Source organism: Solea senegalensis, linkage group LG9 (assembly GCF_019176455.1).
Source record: "Solea senegalensis isolate Sse05_10M linkage group LG9, IFAPA_SoseM_1, whole genome shotgun sequence".
Classification (NCBI taxonomy): Eukaryota; Metazoa; Chordata; class Actinopteri; order Pleuronectiformes; family Soleidae; genus Solea; species Solea senegalensis.
The window spans coordinates 24,630,341-24,651,347 of record NC_058029.1 but is presented as its reverse complement, the minus strand read 5'-3'; the positions used below and the strand labels follow the sequence as shown (position 1 = coordinate 24,651,347).

The 21,007-nt window shown below is 40.1% G+C and overlaps 2 protein-coding genes across 8 annotated transcripts in view; both read right to left on the bottom strand.

Annotated features, from left to right (window-relative positions):
* arhgef1b (Rho guanine nucleotide exchange factor (GEF) 1b) overlaps nt 1-11,171 on the bottom strand; it is a 53,301-nt gene extending 42,130 nt beyond the window's left edge. For 3 of the 4 annotated variants that reach the window (XM_044033552.1, XM_044033550.1, XM_044033551.1), the window contains exon 1: nt 11,068-11,171. Coding sequence is in view for 3 of the 4 variants with exons in the window: in XM_044033550.1 (XP_043889485.1) it covers nt 11,068-11,169 (102 nt within the window). In the remaining variant the exon portion in view is untranslated. The remainder of the gene's footprint in view (nt 1-11,067) is intronic. The other variant, XM_044033553.1, reaches the window with a different exon arrangement.
* Nucleotides 11,172-13,556: 2,385 nt separating this feature from the next.
* erfl1 (Ets2 repressor factor like 1) overlaps nt 13,557-21,007 on the bottom strand; it is a 66,150-nt gene continuing 58,699 nt past the window's right edge. For all 4 annotated transcript variants that reach the window (XM_044033443.1, XM_044033444.1, XM_044033441.1 and 1 more), the window contains exons 6-7: nt 19,306-19,435; nt 13,557-16,335 (exon numbers count right to left, since the gene is read on the bottom strand). In XM_044033443.1, the coding sequence (XP_043889378.1) occupies nt 15,536-16,335; nt 19,306-19,435 (930 nt within the window). In that variant the 3' untranslated portion in view covers nt 13,557-15,535. The remainder of the gene's footprint in view (nt 16,336-19,305; nt 19,436-21,007) is intronic.

Here is a 21,007-nt window from a genome sequence, read left to right as displayed (position 1 = left end):
AATTATCATTCAAGAGGGTTGTTATATATATTTAAAAAAGTGTGACGGGAGAACAAATGGTAAATGCACTGTTGTTGTTTTGTTTGATGCTTTTTAACAGTCCAATTCTGCTTTTGTGGTATTGTTACTGATATTCTGGGTTTTGCAATTAACCGTATAGGCTAGGCCAAAATAAGTGAATACATAAATAATAAAACTGAATAAGACATTTCCAGGTTTTAGAAACACCAATCAACCTGGACCAACCAACTTATGGATTCATTGAGAAAAATAATCAACAGAGAAATAAATTATGAATTAGAAATTATGATTTTTGCAGCCCTAATTTTTTATCAAACGTATTTTGATTTCCACGTACAAAATGCTAATTCAAATGAATCAAACTAATTATTACAAATGATTGCTCTATTGTCACATGACTGTTACGCTCATTGTCTATAAACTGCAATTAACTAATGGAAAAAATAAAAAAGCAACACCTACACTACGCAGCACACAAAATAAAACTTTACAGTATACAAATACAAGGTTCCCAAGTGCTCACGTCGAGTCAGCACACAGTCTGCAAACACTCAGTCAGAGTGGAGGACCTCTAACCCCACCAGACTCCCCATCTTTCACTCCTCAAAAGTAAACATCACTGAAGTCTCGTCTCGCTTTTTTTCTACTCTGACCCTCAAATGAAAGAGCTCATTCTGTTTTCTCTCTCACACACACACACACACACACACACACACACACACACACACACACACATACACAGCCAGTGGTCACTCTGACTCACACTTGGACATGTGGATGCAACTCTTTCCACTTTCTCTGGAACCAGCTCTGAGACTGAACATGTACACACTTGGAGGAGAATCCACTTATTATGGTCTGTGTTCAGCCCTGAAATTAACATCCATCACGCGTGGACAGCTCAAAATTACACTCATGTAATTTCATGAAAAACACGATGAGACGAAGGGAAAGACATGATTAGACAATAATTTCATGTCACTTGTGCCAGGTGAGGCAAATTGCACAAATGACACAAATCAAATCTGTACCATTTACTTCACCCACTCAAACTGAAGTGACCGAACTGCAGCAACGAATTCACCTAATTCCATGTCTCAAAAACCAATCGGCAGTGAGAATTTTCCAACTTCCCGAAAGGAGGATTAAATTACACACCCAGGTGAAGGCAAACGTGGACGATATAAGAGGTGTCAAATAAATTGTGATGTTCTTTCACACCAGAGCTGTGTGGTCCGTTTTAAACAGAACCAGAGTTTGTTTCCTCGGATAGTCCACTTCGTTTGGGCAGGTGCGAAAGCTCATCTGAACTCTGGTGTGGACCAAACAAGTTGGTTTGCAAGTGAATCCTGGTGTGGTTCGCTTACAGCGAGAAAGGCAAACAGACTAGCCAGCTAACCAAAGACAGGAAGTGAGGCTAGCTCACTGCCTCGACCGCTGCTCATACTGGGCAGCCTGCAGCTTCTTGTGAAAAACCAATTAGGTTTGAACACCAACGTTGCAAAATGTAAAATGTTTCTTCAGTTTTGATTGTCAGAGCCAGTTTCATTTCAAAAGAGCTGCACCCTTACAGCACAGTAGAGAACACAGCTCAAATTAGCAGCTCTATTTACACTGATATGGTCAAACATCACAAGCATCGTACCTCAACTTAGAATCATTATATCACTCTATTTTCAACCTTTGTAATATTGCAGTAAATATTGTAATTGAATTACTGGCCAGCCCAAGAGGAGGGTTTTTGATATTTGTTGCATTTTTACTAGGAAAACATTTAGCTGTAGCATTAGCATGTATACGGTTTGTATTTAATCACAAAAATCCTCTCTGCGTTTTGTGACATGAGGCATGTTGAGGAGCCATTTCGAAACGGTTCTTGGACGACGTCCACTGACCCGTTAACAGTTTAATAATAAATGAAAATAGTTTTCAACATTTGTTAATTAGTGACAGAAAACACCACAAAACTGATGATTTTACCTTTTTTTCTACTATTTTAAATGGGTAGAATCATATTTCAAGTGCAGCACACGGATTTGCTCTCTGTCTCTCTCTCGAAATATCCATGGAACATGGAAGTGAAATCAGACCACAAGTCGCTCAGGCACTTTCTAATGCAAGAAGTGTGCAACTACCTGATTTGTTCCGGATGTGACTATTTCCATATTTCCTTCCTTGGGGATTTCAAAGAAAAATAATGTTATATTACATTTTCAGTAGATATTCTGAAACACATTTTGTTTTAGTTATTGTTGTCAGACATATGCTTTTGTGTTATCTTGCATTTTTCCATTATGTTATTCTTACAAAAAAAACTAGTAAAATACAAGTTTTTATGTTTTCTCAGTGCTTACACAATTAAAAACAAAAGAGACGTGGCTGCTTCTTGTATGAACCAGCCAACTGGACATTATTTTCTTTTTACATGACAGACACTCAGCCAATCTTACATAGCACCACTTCCTTTACACCTGGCTGAGAAAATAAGAGCCACTGACTTCTGTTGTTCTACAACTTCCTGTGTAAACATAATGTGTGGCAATAAAAGGAGCTTATGAAACAAAAGACATGTTTTTATATCTTTCTTTATGTTAAACAGGTTTAGTAGTCATTCCACAACTGTCAGTAACAGGAAGTTGTCAATTGGCCCATGCACAGAATACTGTATATTGGGATTGGTGACAAGGTGAACGGTCTTGCTTTATCAGATCAGCCGAGATGCCTGTAAATGCCAAGTATGAACGTTTGGCAACCTGGTAATAAAATGGCTGCATGGATTTTGGCCCCCACATGGTTCATAATGATGCCCTTTGGAAATGTTACTGCTGCACACATGACTCGTGTATCGCACACGCACACATTCAGTGAATAAAATGTCAAGACTGCAGCAAGTGAAACAGTCTTGACTGACAGGTTCCCTGGTGAATACACCCAGGTCTGTGTGTCAAAACAAAATACCGTTTTTACCGAGCTAGCGTGATACACCAGGTCATCATGGTATAGATTGTTTTACATACTGCTTCTAACTGCGTCAACAGCTGTAACAAATGATGCCTTGGAAAGAAGCCCTTGTCCTATCCCCACCCCACAGGCATTCCCCAAGCTGTGGTGCTGGGGCCCTTTCACTTCCCTAAGTCACATTGGCCGTTTCTCAATATCCATACTTGTGCGTACTTTTGCGTACTTGTGCGTACTCCCGTACTTGTGAAAACGTCATCAGCCTCAGTCCAAGTGCTGTTCCAATTCTCAAGTAAGCGAACAGCGAGGACGGTTCTCAAACCCGGAAGTGTTCTCGCTCCGCCCATTTTTACCAAGTATGCATCGGAGGTGACTTAAGCGTACTTGGGACGTGTTATTTTGATTTTAATGATTTTAACATTGTATTATTTGTATTGTATATTTTAATAGAAATAAATTAATAAATGAAGTCAAATATTTAAAATGTAAAAATAATAACAACATATACATGCATTTATTAAAAGTATTTCATATGTTCATGTATCAACACCGTAGGTGGCGGTAATGAGGCTGCAGCACCTGGCGCCAGCCACCATTCAAACAGCAGAACAATACATACATACTTGCATACTTGAGTATTGAGAAACAACCACATACTTGTGTACTCCCGTACTTGGCAAGTATATACTTCCCAAGTAAGCAAGTACATACTTGCTTACTTGAGTATTGAGAAACGGCCACTATCTCACAGCAGTTCTCATGTCACTGCTACGCTATTGACACGTAGCTACTCAATCGCCCACTCTTATGGAGAACATGCTACCCTCAATTACATCTTTCTGGAAAGCAGCTCTTCTTCACTCTGACTGACATGACAGCAACACCAAAGCTGCCTGTACATCCTTTACAACTAACAAGGTTGTGAAGAACCTGGGCATCATGCTTTCCATTTGTTTTCTTAGGTCACACAGCATTCCTTCAAAGAGAACGTCCATGAACTTGTCTTTCCAACACGGAAACATGGGGTAACATCACCTGCCCCGAGTAGGGATTCCAAGATGGCTGCCCCAATAAAAACTCTGCTTCTTTTAACAGGAAGAAATCTCCGACAGAACCAGTCTTGCTTGTTTCACAGTCATACACATAGTAGTGTTTCATTTTTATCCATACACATGTTGCTACTCTGTTTGTCTACACAAGCTACGATGTAGAATGTTGGGATTGTATGGTAAGTGCTGCATTTCCCACTTCTCAACGAATGCAAGTGAGCTGTGGGCGATAATTTGGGGCTCCCAATTCTGACTTCCAAATTCCAATTTAAATGGAACGCAACATTTTCTTTGAGGCCTATTGAAGTAGCTAACAAATTCATCTGGACATTTTCTGAAAATTCCACTCTGAAATCAAATCCTCTATGAATCAAGCTGAATGTTGACGGTTTGTGTGCGCCAAATACTGGCATGCTAACAATGGCTAGCCCAGAATACGCATGTGTCAATGTTTGTTTCCGACTTCTCTCTGGAATGCGGTGAACTGGGAGTTGTCGTCACTCCCAGCTCGACTTCTGATGTAAATAGAGCACAAGCAACACGAGCTACACTCCTGACCATTTGCCTCCAAGTGGTGCTCCATAATACAATATCAGAAAAAAGCACGTCTTTAAGGACTCAATGCACCACTGGCTCATAGTACAGGCCATAGTTGGCTCTCACCTAGTGGGATTATCTTAAAAACAACATCACTGTCCTGTGACTGGGCTGATAACCATATGCCAAATGAATAGTTAAGGGTTTACATGTACAGCAAATGTCCTGAAATTAACTCATGAAAACACTAATCAGTGTTTTGTGTACATGGAGTGAGCTCAGTCCAGGGCAGAACAAGTCAGTACAAATCAGCGTAGTTCGACTGGTACACTCTTAAAGGGGTATTCCACCAATTTAACACAGACTGTTCAGTTTACTCCTGAAAGAAATTGTAGTGCTCTTGTCTCGAGCTCTGAGATAATTGTACAACAGACAACCTGGTATAGTAGTGACCCGGCCATGTCTTGGTAGGTTTGCAGTCCATTTTTGAATGATGGATTTATTAGTGCTCAGTGAGATGTTCAAAGCTTGGGATATTTTTTTATAACCTAACCCTCCGTTAAACTTCCCCTCAACTTTATCCCTGATCTGTCTGGTGAGGTCCTTGGTTTTCATGGTGCTGTTTGTTCAGTAATGTTCGCTTCCAAACCGCTGAGGCCTTCACAGAACAGGTGCATTTTACACTGAGATTAAAGGTGCACTCCATTCACTAATTATGTGACTTTTTAAAAAAACATTTGGTTGCACTGAATTTTACTTTCACAATGAAGGGGATGAATACACTTTTCAGATTTATATTTGTGAGTCCATTTGAAAACTATGTCATATTTTTCCCCAGCTTCTAAATGATGCACTGTTTTGTGTTGGTCCCTTTCATAACCCCCCAGTAAATTACATTTAAATTTGTAGTTGTAACATGACAGAATGAGGGAAAGTTTAAGGGGGATGAATACTGACACAAGTCACTGTACAGTGAGTGCCGTGAGATAATGTGCTGTGAATTGGTGCTAAACAAATAAAATTGAATTGAACTGAGTACGGTACATATTATTTGGGATAGTACCAAAATAATCAGCCCCTTTTGGCACCCCTCCCTTGGGAGTAAAATGGAATGGTAAGGACAGAGTGAAGCTAGACCGGCAGAAAAATGTCACTCCTTTACGACCAGTGTTTCTTCAACACCCACAGTCTATTCTCACACAGAACAAAGAGCCTCAATACTTTGTCCTTAATGTTTCCTTGTTATATTGTGGACATTATTATTCTTTCTGTTTGTAGTTTTGTTATTATTAAAATGTTAATAAAAAAAAAAACATCCGTCACACATGCAAAATATCTCTCTTTTTTTTTTTTTAGAATCATCCTCCCCTGCTCTCCCCCTCTCCTTTATGCAGCTTATCATATGTAAACAGTATAAAATGATACAGGCCGAGTGATTGCAGCAGAATAATTTGTTTGTGTTTTTATTTATTCATTGACTTCACTTCCGGACTTAGCAGCAGTGACTTTTTACAACAGTGAAGATAAAGCGGTGGATAATGGATGGATGTCGTAAATATATGTACTTCGAAACTGTAGGAGGAGTTCCGGAGAGAAAAAAGGCAAAAAAGGGACCAGACTTGCAAAGTTCCACTTTAAGTAAATGTGCTATCCTTACAAGAAACATCCTACAAACCTGAGGCTGATCATTCACAGCAATCGAACACATTGTTACATCTCAAAGAGTGTTTGCACAATACATCATGTTTTGTGCAAACACGTCCAACTACAGAGGTCATTTAGTTTCTTCTGTAGTGCAGTGAAGTCATCTTTTTCATACAGATGTAGATATACATGTTCTTCATTGACTAAAATAAATAATAGTTGGAGAGCAAGCGTTAAAGTCAAAGAGGTCGCTGTTATTCAGCCTACTGTTTTAATCCTTAGTCATATCAGGAGATCTCGTTTGCCGATTTCCGATAATACATTTTATACATAGTGATTAACGTAGATTATTTTCTAGCTTCAGCCGCTTTTTAGATCTTAATATTATGAGTAAGTAAAAATATTGACAAATATGCCACAAAAGTAAAAACAACATACGGCCCTGGAGCCAGATCCAGCTCGCAACACCAGTTACCTCATGTTGACTCTTGCTCAGCTCAGGTGACAGATCAACATTGTGATGTCAGCAACTGTGAGGACAGAATCGGAGCTAAGATGAGAAACAGCCTCAGAAACAGAAAAGTTCCCTCTGAATTTCGAGTTGGTTCAAAGTCTGATACGACACATGAAGAGAGACGGTGCTTAGGATCCGTGGAGTACTATACAAAGTAACGGCAAACACAAACTTTGCACCTTCACATTAATAGCATTTAACTGGTGAAAAACAGCCAGACATTTATTTTGAAATAGTCACAGGAAAGGAAACGCATCAGTGAAGTTACAACATCACAGCTAAAAAATGCAGTATTTTTACTTTTAAAATGTAAATGCTACGCATGATGCATAATAAAGATGAGCTTAATGATTGTTATTTTTTTGGAAATATTTTATTGTTTGTGGCCCTTTGCTTACGTCACTTATGTCGGCGTGTGTGACGACGTGCACCTCACTGTAATTACCTGTGCTAACGCGCTCCCTCCCACACTGAGCTCATTCAGGAGGAATCAGCAGATTTCCCCGCCAACTGCTGGAGAGAAGATGAACAGCCCCGTCCAGTCTGTCTCTCATTATCAGCTGTCAATCTCACTGCACCTACAAAAAAAATACCTTTGTTGCCTTTGAAGTTCCAGCCTGACTATAAGTAAATTATTAGCTTGCCTTTAACCCAGCTCCAGGCCCCGAGGACACCCCCTGACACCCCCCCCTCCCCACTGTGGGTGCCATTATCTATTACTCTAGTTGTCGAGCATCTCTCATAGAGGCGATCGACCCCCGCTACACGTCACTGTAGCACCATCCAGGTTTATATTCCTACCATGTGAGGGACGGTGGGAGTGAGTGAGTTTATGAAGGCGTGTGTAACGAGGGAGAGAGAGAGAGAGCTGCGCGGCAAAGTCAGATTAAATAGCACACATTCCTTTAAAAGGAAGAGAGGTTAGCCTTTAGGCTCGAGACAAGCCCACACTTGTAAAACGAGGAGAGACAGAGACAGAGACAGAGATGACAACAAGTGCAGTGCTCTGTAGTCTAGCAGAGCGTAACAGGAAGTGGCAGGGCCTGCTTCACGTGGGGCCTCTGGGGTGAAGTGGCTGGCTGTGAACGCATCACCAACAACATCTCCAAACATCTCCAAAAAGCCACACAAACCTGGTTAGATATCTTAGTGAGGACACGTCATAGATAATGTAATGCATGCCCTAGCCCCTTACCCTAACCTTAACCATCACAACTAAGTGCCTAACCCTAATCTAATCCCAATTCTAACCGTAACCCTCACCAGGTCTCAACCCTGAAAAAGCCCTTTAAAGCTGTGAGTCCCAACAAGCTCAAAATGTCCTCCCAAAGATCGGTTTGCACACAAACACACACACTATTAGCATTAACTTACATATATATATATATATATATATACATACATATATATATATATATATATATATATATATATATATATATATATATATATATATATATACATATATATGTATATATACATATATACATATATATATATATATATATATATATATATATATATATATATATATATATATATACACATATACACATATATACACATATGCAACAACAAATAAAATCACCTGATGCCAGCAGCTTCATCGTCAGTGGAGGAAGAGACTTGCAAAACACTAACAAAATTAGAATAAATGTAATATTTATTGATAGTAGCCACATTTGTCTAGACGCTTATTGATATTTCACTACTGACAAATGAGCAACTTCAACTTCGGTACCAGTTCCCGATACAGTACACTCATCCCTAATTAACTATGAGTTTCCATACATGGAGAGCAACATTTTAGACTTGAACGAGGCAGAAAAAGGGAGGAAATACTGAGAATATGACGGTTTACTGGCAGGCACTTCTCCAGCCTCCTATCTGTGGTTAATAGCTGCAGTGAGATAATGCAGTTCATGCAGATGTACAGTAACTGCAGCTTCCTGTGAGCACAGGAAACTTGCCTTTTTCTGCAAGAGAAAATGCCCTCTTTTCCTGTTTCACGGGGCAAAAATCATCACGCCCAATCAATGACATGCAGACACCAATTACTGAACTCTGTCTACACTGACAACCCAGCTCTATAAGCTCTATATGGTACACTCTGATGAGGGAGGGTGAGTGCATGGTGGGGGAGGAGGGACTCGCGCCGTCACGCTGTAAAAAAACTGCTGAGAAATTAACAAGAGGGAAACAAAGGCATGGATTAATTTTGCCCTTAACAACAGTGCTATTTGAATGTGTTTCAAATGAGCAGAGATGAAAACAACGGAGGACATTTAGCACTGTGCTCTCCCGTGATACATTTCAGACAGATTCTCCTGCAAAGTATATAAAAATACATAAACTTTCACAAGGTCACGACCAGCTATAAACTTTCCACTGACAACCAATGACACAGCACAACTCCCTCAGAGAATATTAAAGTGATTTGTGGTGCGGGATAAGAACCTAAACGAGTCCAGTTGTAAAAATGTAAGATGACTTTGCCAGAAAATACACGCGGTCCAACTCCGATACCTGAGGTCGTTACACGGAGAGGTGAGACAATGGTTGATTATCAGGATACGTGCTAATAACAGTACTGAAAGTGTGATTTTGCATTTGGCAGAAATAGAAAATAAAATAATCAGAATGATTTTTTTTAAAAGGGTTGCAATCCCGTGTGTTCTGTGTTCTTTTTCATTACTCAGGAGGAGGTGGGTCAACCTCGCCATGTGGTGGCCATGTTCTTACAATAAGCCCCAAACTAAACATCTTTGAGTTTTGATGCTAACTGAAGGCTACATAAATATACATAATACAAAATACACGTGGGAAGGGAGGTGTGAGGTGAGGGACGTCCAGCTACATCAGTGGGGCTGCAACTAACTGGTATTAACATAATTCATTCATCTTTCACTTATTTTCTCATTTTGGACCACAGTATGATGGAAAATGTCAATCGGCGTTTCCAGATGATGACGTTCTCAAATGTCTTGTTTTGTCCACAAACAAAAATTAAATTCAGTTTAAATGATTTCTTTGTTATATGGAGCAAAAACAAATCAGACAATATTTACATGTCAGAGAGCTTGTCTTAACACGTTAACTGATTTAATCAATTAATCGTTGTATTAATCAAGACTCAGTATTGGTATTGGTCAGTTACTGGTCTAATTCACTGGATTAAGTCATCTGAAAGTCCCATGTAACACTGAATATCACACAATAACTAGAGCCCATGCTGTTAAGAGACCAAGAGTCGCTCATTTACAATGCTCAAGTGTTGTGTTACTAAAATGGTTCGTTGTGGATCAGTAAAAATACGCTGTGAGCAGCTAAGTTATTTAAAAGAATAGAGAAAATAAAAATGAATATCCGTAGATACTCAGGGTTGTGATATCCGTATTGTTTTGGACATGAAAACGTTGTATCAAGCCAAAAACAACAGGACCTCATCCTGGAAAGAGGAGGCAGTAAGGCAACTTTACAGACACCAAAAATAAAATGTTTGTCAACAAATCTTAAAACATTCAATAAAGCACATTCTTACTACATTTGACACTTTTTTACACAATGAGAGTGGAAAGTTGTGGGTTTGACTCCAGGCTCTCAGCTAGTCTACATGCCGACGTGTCCTTGGGCAAGACACTTGACCCCGTGTTGGCAGCGTGTGAATTGGTATAAAGGAAGTGAGATAGAAAATGTGCTGTATCGATGGGTGAAGCACTATGATGTAATATAATACAACATATCATGATTATTTTACATTCAATGTGTCATTAAAGCAACTATTATAACAATAGTTCACCTGTTTCCTTATACATATGTGAAAACTCACAGATATTAACTTTGTGAAGAAGCAAAAGAGGAGACAAATAAAAGACAAGAAAAGGCAACAATGCGACTTTAGGAAACAACAAATGCACAAACAAACAGAATAAGTTGAGTTCAACTTTTCTTCTTTAAAACAACAATCGCGATAATACTGTGAACCGGGATTATTTTTGTTGAGCATAATCGTGCAGAACTTTTTTTTTTTGTCTTTTCGTCCCATGACTATTTGCAGCCACATGACTTCAACTTCAGCGCTGATTCAAGTTTACCAACAAAGACACCGTATACAGAGGCGGTAGATGAATAAGGCCGACTTCTGAATATAAACGTTACAAGTGTCCAGTGCACTCTAAAGTGAAAAGTAAGGAGTTTAACACGCAGCGTCTGCTGCTGCTGCTGCTGCTGCTGCTCGGAGGCGGATAAAGTTGCTTCTGTCGGTTCAAACCTTCAAACATTTACCTCAACCGTTGAACTTCAGCCCTCTTTGATATGTGCAAAGTATTATTAACACGTACTCACCGTGACAGTCCGAGAAAGCAGCAGACAACAGAGACTCGAGTGGGTTTGTTGCCTCTGTGAAAGTTGCCGTGTGTCAGTGGGAAAGAAAAAAAAAAAAAACATTGTACGCGGAAGTACACATGAAAAAGAGTCACACGACTGAGCAGCGGGTGGTGATTAAAAGTCAAATTTTTACGTTTGAATGAATCCTCAAAGTGTATATGGTGACTTAGAAACACATTTTATAATATAATTCATTGTTTATGCGCGTTTTTCAGGCAAAAACAACAACTAACCGTCTATACGGGGTCGTTTCCGTACTGTGTTACACCGTAAATCGTCCCCTTCACGTCTGCATCGCTTTAATAAATATTTAGTGTTTTATGATTCGGCCTGTGACTGTTTATAATTGGTTAATTGACACTGAAGTAGTTTTTAGCACGATGTTTGTTCAGCCTGAGACACAAGAGAGCGGAGAGTGTGTACGTGTACGTGTGTAACACGTAAAACACGCTTTATTATAGCTTTTGTCTCTCCAGCCGTGGTGAGTTGAGATTAACTGAATAAAGCACTCACTTTGTGTTTCTCTCACTAATTCCTGATTGAATAAATACAAGTGAAACAGTGCTAGATTATTATTCATAAATAATATGTGCTGCTTGTCTTGTACATTTCCTTTGATAGTGCATATTTAAGGTTAAGATTTTGTATTTATCTTGAGTGTTTTTACACAAATCTCCAGCCAGGTCATTGTTGCCATGCTTTCATACTCCTGACTCTCACTGAAGTTTATTTATGCACAAATGGCAGATAAACATGTTGGATCTTGAGTGCTGTATGCCATGGGCAAATATTAGGCATGATACATGATCATTGTTGGCTAATATCAACTAAGACTGTGGAGCAGCTGTGGTTTCCTCTCTTTTCATCCTACACCAGTGTTCAAGGCAAGATAAAAAAAAATATATCCTAAACTAGTTATTTATTAGTTTGGTAGTAAGCATAACTTGTACTGTATGACTTTTGTGTGTCCTTCCACAGCTGATGTGCTGCTATAAATACTCTCCACCCAGTGCAGTATAGTCCGTGTGATGAGATCACAGCTATTCAAACAACATAAAGGACATGTGTCTGTGGAGAAATCATGGCAGCTGTTTACAAAGTCGATTGCTATATGACCAAACTTTACCCCCCTGCTTAGTTCCTGGCTCCTGCCTGACTTCTCTCCTTGTTTTCATGCTCCACCCTGTGGAGAAGCACAGACATGACCTTTAATGCACCCACTACTATTCTCTCAAACTGGACGACTACGAGTCTCTCAATTAATTGATTAGCTATTTGACCGAAAAAGGATTATGAATAGAGTTTCCCAAACCTTGAAATGATGTCTTGTTTTGTCCACACACTAAAATAATTCAGCTTTAATGATTTATATGAGTTCGGGTTAATTATTTAAAAACACACACAAACCAATTTATGAATTATCAAAATACTGTAGTCTGATATAAATATAAAAGGCTCATTCCTGCGTAATTAAAAAAAAACAGCAGCTCATATAGTGATTTGGTGATTTGGTTCACGTCATTATTTGATCTACAATGTTCACACTGGACCTTTCATTTCATTGTTTCAAATTGAGAGTCATTGTTGTGTAAGTGACACTGACTCATTCATGTCAAAGTAAACACCTTAACACCTTTAATTTATCATTTGCCCAAATACTTTTGAATTTAACGCATTCATGTTGTCATTTTCCAAATCTTAACACAGAACAGACACACCCAAATACTATTCTTATTACTAATAACATCATTTAATAAACTCAATTACACGGTAAACATATTTAAAATGTAATCATATGGCATTTATATGTGTTTGGACAAGATTATTCCTTTGTGTTAGAACAATAACAAACATGAATCCTTCCGAAAAATAAGAATTAAATGGAATGATTTACCATCGTCGTGAAATTGTAAATGTCTCCACTGTGGGACTAATAAAGGATTATCTATTTTATTTTATCTTAATTAACATCAATGTTAATTAAGATAAAATAAAATAGATCATCAGTTTTAACATAAATTTATGTCACTTTACTTTTCAATATTAATTTGACCTCTCATCACTGTGTTTCTACCTAAAGATACGTTGCTGCTAATTTGCTTTTAATTGTATTTAGCTATTTTCTATTTTGTGGATTTCCAGTATCACATTTAAACACATTTTTTTAGGCAAGTATGCAAAAGAAATTTTAATTTTGTTGTCAGAAACTGAAATATATTCAGTTGAATGAAATGTTCAATTTTATTTTTAAATGATATATTTACTCTATGGGATCATGTTTGGTGATCAAATAAATGTAGTTTTGTTTCAAACATACTGTGGCGTCCAAAAGTCCGTTGACTGACGCAATGTGATGCAAAAGCTGCGGTGATGTTCAAAGACTGTGGCAGGAACGTGACGTGGTTGTCGCCCCACAGCGTGCGTGACACAGTGAATCCACAACACACCACTATCCAGAATAATGTTTATTGCTTTTGAAGATATTAATATTTTTTCTTCTTTTTTTTTTTCAGCATCTTTACAGTAAAACAAAGAGATGACAGGTTCAAAACACTTGCGTTGTCATTTTTGAATGTGTACACACACATACACACACAACAGTATTTACACATGTCAGTCCACATGGAGACTGGACTGGACTCGACTGGACTGGACTGGAGGAGGCCGTTTCTGTAGCAACTCAAAACATAGAGCTTTACATTAACTTTACAATAGAGCTTTCACAACTAATCATATACTGCCACTGTTTGACAAACCATAGGCTATAAAGCTGTACAATATGGTTTGGTGATGACTCTGTGCTGGGAAACTGGGTCGTGTCAAAAACAGAGAAACCGTTTTTGAATATATATTGATGTCCTCCAGCTCACCGGATTGCCCTGCTGCTGGCATGGACAAAAAGCATTGATTGGTAATGAATTAAAACAGACTTTCAGGGGGTGATTTAGGAAAGAAAATTCAAAAAAACAGCATTATTCACCTTTGACTAATTACACTTCAGTAACACTGGGTGAATTTTAACCATAAAAATAAGTCTACCAGCATATATTTAAACCAAAGGGGTTTGTATGTCGGGCATCTGGCAAAAAAATGACCAAAGGGCACAATTAACTGGGTTTGATCAAATCAGAGGCAAATCCCAGTGTGACCTCTGTCCTCAAAAAAAACAAAAAAAAAACATCTTCAGAGTGCATTAATAATTGAAAGTTTGACACACCGAAGCTTATAATTCTTTTTTCTCCAAACATGTTTCAATACCGAATGAAATCACAACGATAACAGCTAAATCTTATCATAGCGAGATAGTAATTAAATAGTAATATACACCATATTAAAATATATGTACACTGAAATATGAATACAAATGTTAAGAGCGGCCCAGCTCGTCAATGCTCTCTTTTTCTTCCCTTTTTCTTTGAAAAACAAAAGAAAAACAGAAAATACACAGGACAAAATAAACCAATATTCACATACCATCACAGTTAGCACTACTAGAAATATGATTTTCTTTTTTTTTTGTTGTGGTTGTTGTTTTTCCTTCACATTTGAACTGACCCGCAAGAAACAGAGTTGTATCAACGTAAGTGCAAAATGAACTCTGGGGCAGAAAGAATAGAAAGAGAGACGATGGAGGCAGACTGCACAGTGACAGACTGCAACACCAGGTGGCAGTATTTGACTGGCTCTCATACAGAACTGATGGAGAGCATCCTGTATCTAGAGTGTGTAAAATGGACTTGACTTGAGCGTTATGTTTTGTTTTGTTAGTTTTGGGCTTTTATTGACATTGCAGTTCTGTCTGTGGACAGAAAACCCAAAAAACTGCAACACATTTGTACATCTACAAAGCATGGAGCGATTCTTTTGTGGAAAACCAGAGCAGAAAGGACAAGATGGTGGCGTTAGAGACTGATGATGCCCAAAAAAACAGTGTCGATGGCAAAGTCAAGATTAGGGCTGGGCAACATATCGATATCTGTATTGTGACATGAGACTAGATGTGGTCTTAGATTTGATGATAATGTGTCTGTGATGACTTTTCCTGCCTCTTTAAGATGTAGTGTATTGTAAGATGATGTAATAGAGATCATAAACAGTCCAGCTTTTATTTTAGAGTGTATTTACAGTGTATCGTCACTCTGCTTTGAGAAGCACAAACATCTCAAAGGAAAACTTTTCATGAGTCCAGAGAATATCCCCGTGGACCTGGGTCTAAAACTCTGGAGATTACTCTGTAATCCACGTCACCCAGCCTTTGTCAGTATGATCATGGCCCTTATGTAAACAGGGAGAGAGACATTTTATAAGTGCCCTCCCTGGGGGGGAAGTATTTCTCACTGGAGGTGATCGTTTGAAGCAGACAAATGAAAGGAGAGAAGAAGAGAGTTATCAGAGCATAGACAGGCAGAGAAGACCACAACACGTATTAGCTGTGCATCATTTTCACAGACTCCGTCTCCCTGTGTCTTTCCCGCAGAGCCATGGAGGGGGAGAGTGATGCAGCCAGGGACGGCGGTGGAGGAGGAGGAGGAGTGATGGGAATCAGGCTCTTCAGAGGATGCGGTGACACCGGCGGGGGCAGAGCGGAGATGGGTGGCAGCGCGCTGGCTTTCTTTCCATCCAACAGGATCTGCGATCGGCTGGCCAGGCTGGATTCCTTCCTCAGGCCGAAATCGTGCTCGTTTTCGTTCTCCGAGCTGCAGTCGCTCAGATCCGTGATCTCCAGGTCTGAGTCCGACTCTGGGTCCTGCTTCACCCCTCCTCTCCTCTCTGTGGGGCTCTGCCGCTCTGCCCCAGTTCCGGCTCCCAGCCCGACGGCTCCCAGCCCCAGACTGAGCCCCGTGCCTGGAGGATTGTCCTCCACCCTTTCCCCCAATGTCGCCCCGCTTCCAATGTCCGTGCGACCCAGCGACAGGCCCCCCGGGTAGGGCGGCAGGCAGGGCCTGGTTGGCTGACCACCCGCTGTGCCGTTTGCCCCCCTCTCACCCCCACCTGCCTCCCCTGGGGGGAGCAGTGAGGAGAAGGGGTGAGGCAGCTGGGAGAGGCTGCTCTGCAAAGGGTTGGGGTAAAACTGGGAGGGGTAGAGAGAGCCAGGGGGCAGTTTGGGGCAGTTATTGAGGGAGAAGGCCCCTGGGAGGTAGGGATTGAATCCCCACGGGTAGTCAAAGGGTGGGTTGCGTGGGTACGGGCCCAGCAGAGACGGGGGTTTGGAGTAGCACGGGGCACCTACAGGACACAGAGAGGTTTAGAACTCAGGAGGGGCCAAAGGTTTCTTGACATACAACATCCAAGAATGTTCACTAATTATCTTCAGTCATATTAGCAATTCTAATCAGCAGCCACAGGCGCCAAATCTGGCACGGCTGCGCTCAACATAAAACCTGACGGTTCATTTACGCATGCCATTACTGTGAAGCACACCCGCCTCACCCGCCTCACCCGCCTCACCCTGCTGCGGCACACCACCACACGCTGGAGACACTAAAATGAACGTAGACTTCTAACAGAGCATGTGACTGTCGCCATGCTACGTTTGAAAGTGGAGCGGACGATCCTATTGGACGATACTCGGAACTCAGGTGTGGCTTAGACTCGACGCCATTGCAACTTGTTTTTAAATTCATGCTAAGCCAGTTTTATGGTGCCTAGTGTGACATAGAAATCTTCTTAAAGTTATTTTTAGGTGCCATCTAATGAAATCACGTTTAAAGGTTTAACTCAAATCCTCAACGACTGAGACAAAGACCTAAGACAGTGTTGTTCTCCCCGTCACTGATGTTTTTTACCTAAAAAAGTAAACCCAGCAATGGTGGATCAGGTGTGTGGAGAAAATCAACATTTTAACATTATCTTTAGATATATTCAGCTATTTAAATAGTGTTGAGCTTAAGTTATTTGGTTTTATCTAAGTTTTAAAAAGCAAAGAAATTAAACTGGTTTACAAAAGTTCAGTATCAACACACATGAATATGAAAGTATGAATTAATACTCGGATGGTTTTACTGGACTCTCGGTCAGGAGTCGTCAAGTGAATCTGATCTTTATCAGATCTTTATCAGACAAGACCTGCTTTTTTCTACTGAACTTTGTTTTTTTTTTTTACTTCTAATCTAAACAATAAAATCTTGTGAGCTGCTTTAATCCAACAATAGTGGTCTGGTGATAATATTGTCTTTAATTCCTAACTTGTTACAAGGACTCTTTTAAGACACAAATGTGTGTGAGATGTGGTGAATAAAATACACAAACTATATATACATATATATATATATATATATATATATATATATATATATATATATATGTATATATATGTATATATATATATGTATAGGGTTTCATTTCAATATTGAGGGTTCCTGCTTCTTCTTTGAACTTCATGCTCATAGTTATTTTATGGACATTTAATCAAATGTTTTATTTTTCAAATCAAACATAATCTATTCATTTATTTTATTTATTTTTCAGAATAAAGGCTCTATCCGGATATAGTCTGAATGCAAATAAATCAAAAAAACATTTCAAAAAATCGGATTTATGAAATCCTCTGCTGGGCCAGATACTGATGCTGGTGGGCCAGTTTTGGCCCACGGGCCACCAGTTTCTACTTACTTACTTCTCTAAGGTAATAATAATAAAAAGGTGACACTGGTTTGGTGTAAATAACAAAATATCACAACTACAAATAATGCAATTCCTGTGTTACATTTGTGTCAATAACAGTGGAGCACTGGCTGCTCTGAGGTGTGGGGGGTCCTCGTAAAGGCTTGGGCCGGCACTGATGGCGGCTGTGAACACTGCGTCGCTAACTTAGCCGCCTCTAGCAGCAACTCGTCGAGCAACTCATCGATTATTCAGAGTTTACATGTTTCCCGAGTCGTATTATTACTGTATGTTAAAAAGGAAACATTTGGAGGTCAGCTGACTAAATAATAATAAAGAACGCATCAGCAGCGTCGTCCGTGTGCTTCCACAGGTTAAATGAGCGACGGGGGACGAACATGCCTCCTCACATGTCAACGTGGATTACTTGAGTTTGAGCATTAAAATCCTATATGAAATGAATGAGTGAGTGAGTGAGTGCACCATCGGTGAACTCATCTCTTTGTAAGACTTGCTAAAAGAAAGGTGTAAATCTGAGGTGATGCTGGAGTTAAACTTTGATGAGCAAACAAAAGCGTTGCCTCTCGACCTACTGTACTTCCTTCCAACTGACAAGCAACTCAAACATTCTCTCTCTCTCTCGCTCTGTCTGTATGTTCCCCCCTCCATCTCTCCCAGTCTTCCTCTCGCTCTCGTTCCCTCCTTGGTTCTCTCCTTTATTTACTATGCAGGGCTAATTTGACAGTGCTGAAGTCTGTGCGTGCTGGGCCAGGAGTAGCTGGCAGACACATGAATATTGAATCAGTCAGGCAGGCCTCACTTGCTTATGAAAACACAGTAATGGGCGCCCACAGGCCACAAACTGAAGCCTGCACCCTCAATTAGGGCCTTCCTGCCTGGGAAGGGATTAGGACAGCGGGGACACATGGGAGGGAGAGGAGGGTGGGAAGGGAAGAGAGGGGGAAAGGACCTGAGGACAAACAGAGTGGGGAGGAGGAGGAGGAGGAGGAAGGTTGTGTGATGAAGACTGCATGTGCACATCTGCTCACATACTACACCTCTCTGGCTCTGAACACACACATTCTGATGCACATGCCGCACATAGGGTGTGAAATCAAGAGACACACACACACACACGTGTATCAACGCTGGTGTTCATCACACACACACACACACAGCGTCCACGAGCATCCGTGTTTGTCCAGGTGCAGAAAAAGGAGCAATGCAAAGTGAGAACAGTTGCTGAAATCGTGGGTAACTTCTGCGGCGTTTCCACCGCGCTGCTTTCTGCTCGAGTGCATAATTCACGAGAGAAACCTGGACCTGACTCACCTGAGGTGCAGCCTCACCGTCTCTCTTATTTCCTCTAACAATAAATGCTCAAGCCTCCCTATATCCTCCTTTCCCTCCGCGGTACCTTATCTCCTCTCTCCTCCTTCCTTTGTTTAAGAGACTCTACACAGTACACGGAGCGTCTGTATGTATAGGAGCTGTCGTTCTCCTCATGAAGATGGCTTTGTCTCTGGGATACTAAAAGATTCCCTTTTCTTTGGGCACTGAAAGTTAAAGTTAGTGGCTAAGTTTTCTCCTCACCTGAACTGAGGAAAGGGAACGTGTCCAGTCTTAGTTTGTCTCCTTCGGGCCCCGGTGCCGTCGTCCCTCGATCGAACAAGGATGTTCCTCTGCTGGAGTCCGGCAGGCGAGGAAACAGGGACTGTATGGCCTGAGCCGCAGAGAGAGAGACAGAGAGAGAGACAGAGACAGAGACAGAGAGAGAGAGGGAATAAAGTGTTAATGCCTGTGTCTATTTAAATATGACAGTGTGGAGGACGGACATTATGGACATTATGGACATTATGGGTATAAATGCACTGATGACGCAACATTGAGAAACTTATTTTATAATGATGTCATTGTTTAATCATGTATGCATGTATACATCTGATGGTGAGAAGAAAATGTTCCCAATTCAATACAATACAATCTATTCTATTCTTTTCTGTTCTGTTCTATTCTGTTCTATTCTTTTCTTTTCTTTTCTTTTCCTATTTTCTCTTTTTTTCTTTCTTTTCTTTTCTTTTCTGTTCTGTTCTGTTCTGTTCTGTTCTATTCTGTTCTATTCTATTTATTCTTATACATGTGACTGAAATGTACAATAAAGTCAACTTGACTTTTGTTTTATTTTGTCTTATTTCATAATAATAATAATAATAATAATAATACATCGTATTTTTATCCCACATTTTCTTGCCCCTAAAATGTAGAAATAGTAATATTTTGCAAAAAAAACAAAAAAACAATAATAATCACTATCAAATATGACAGTGGGAAAAAAAGTATTGTCAGCAAATATCATCTGCACCAGTGACAGTGATCTAAAATTGGTTTAAACATATTTTTAATGACTTCCTCCATCCAGCATGTGAGCTCTTGATAGACAGATGTTGAAATAAAGACCACGTGTGGTGATTTCTTTACGTTGTCCTTGGCTTTATTTTCATATTTGAGTCACTTGTTTCACTGACGACATACTGCTGTACTTGAGGAAAATGACCCCGTGCTTATGATCACAGTGATGACACACAACAATTGTATTGTTATACTATATTGTGTAATGTTAAATGTGAAATTCAGGAAGAGTAGCCGTCTCCTGGTGCCACAGCTAATGGGGAATCCTAATAAACTAAATAAAACCCGTCTGTATGCTGTATTTGTGCGTTGCATATGATTAGAAATGTGTTGAATCAAGGGATCACAAAAGAAAAGAAAGAAGAAAAGAGAGGGAAAAGGAGTTGGTGCAACGACAACGACACATCTCTACAAATGTGTGGTGCAGGCGTGTTGACAGCAGCATCCAGCAGAGTGTGATGCAAACAGTGACACAGTCACAGCAAGGACACGATAAAAAGAGGCGCCATGGGAGTGAAGGGGGGAGAAAAGAGGGAGGCTCAGAGACTCAAAGGCAGGAAGAGCACAGAGTCAAATGGAGAGCAGCGATTATGATTGTGGGCTCACGGGTTAAATGACATGAAGACAGAGAGTTTGTGTGAAGGGACAAACAAGGAGGAGTGAGATCTGAGAGGATGTAGGACAGCCATGTGTGTGTGTGTGTGTGTGAAGAAAGTGAAGGAGAAAAGGTAAAAAAAAACCAAGAGAAAAGTAAATGGAAGAGTTGAGGATTCAACAGGACAAAGGGGGATTTTTTTCTTCCTAGAAGGACTGTGGATCAATAGTATGTGTCACGAGTTTGAAAGACTGTACTCGCGAGCCGCGAGATCTGCGTTGCTTAACAAAG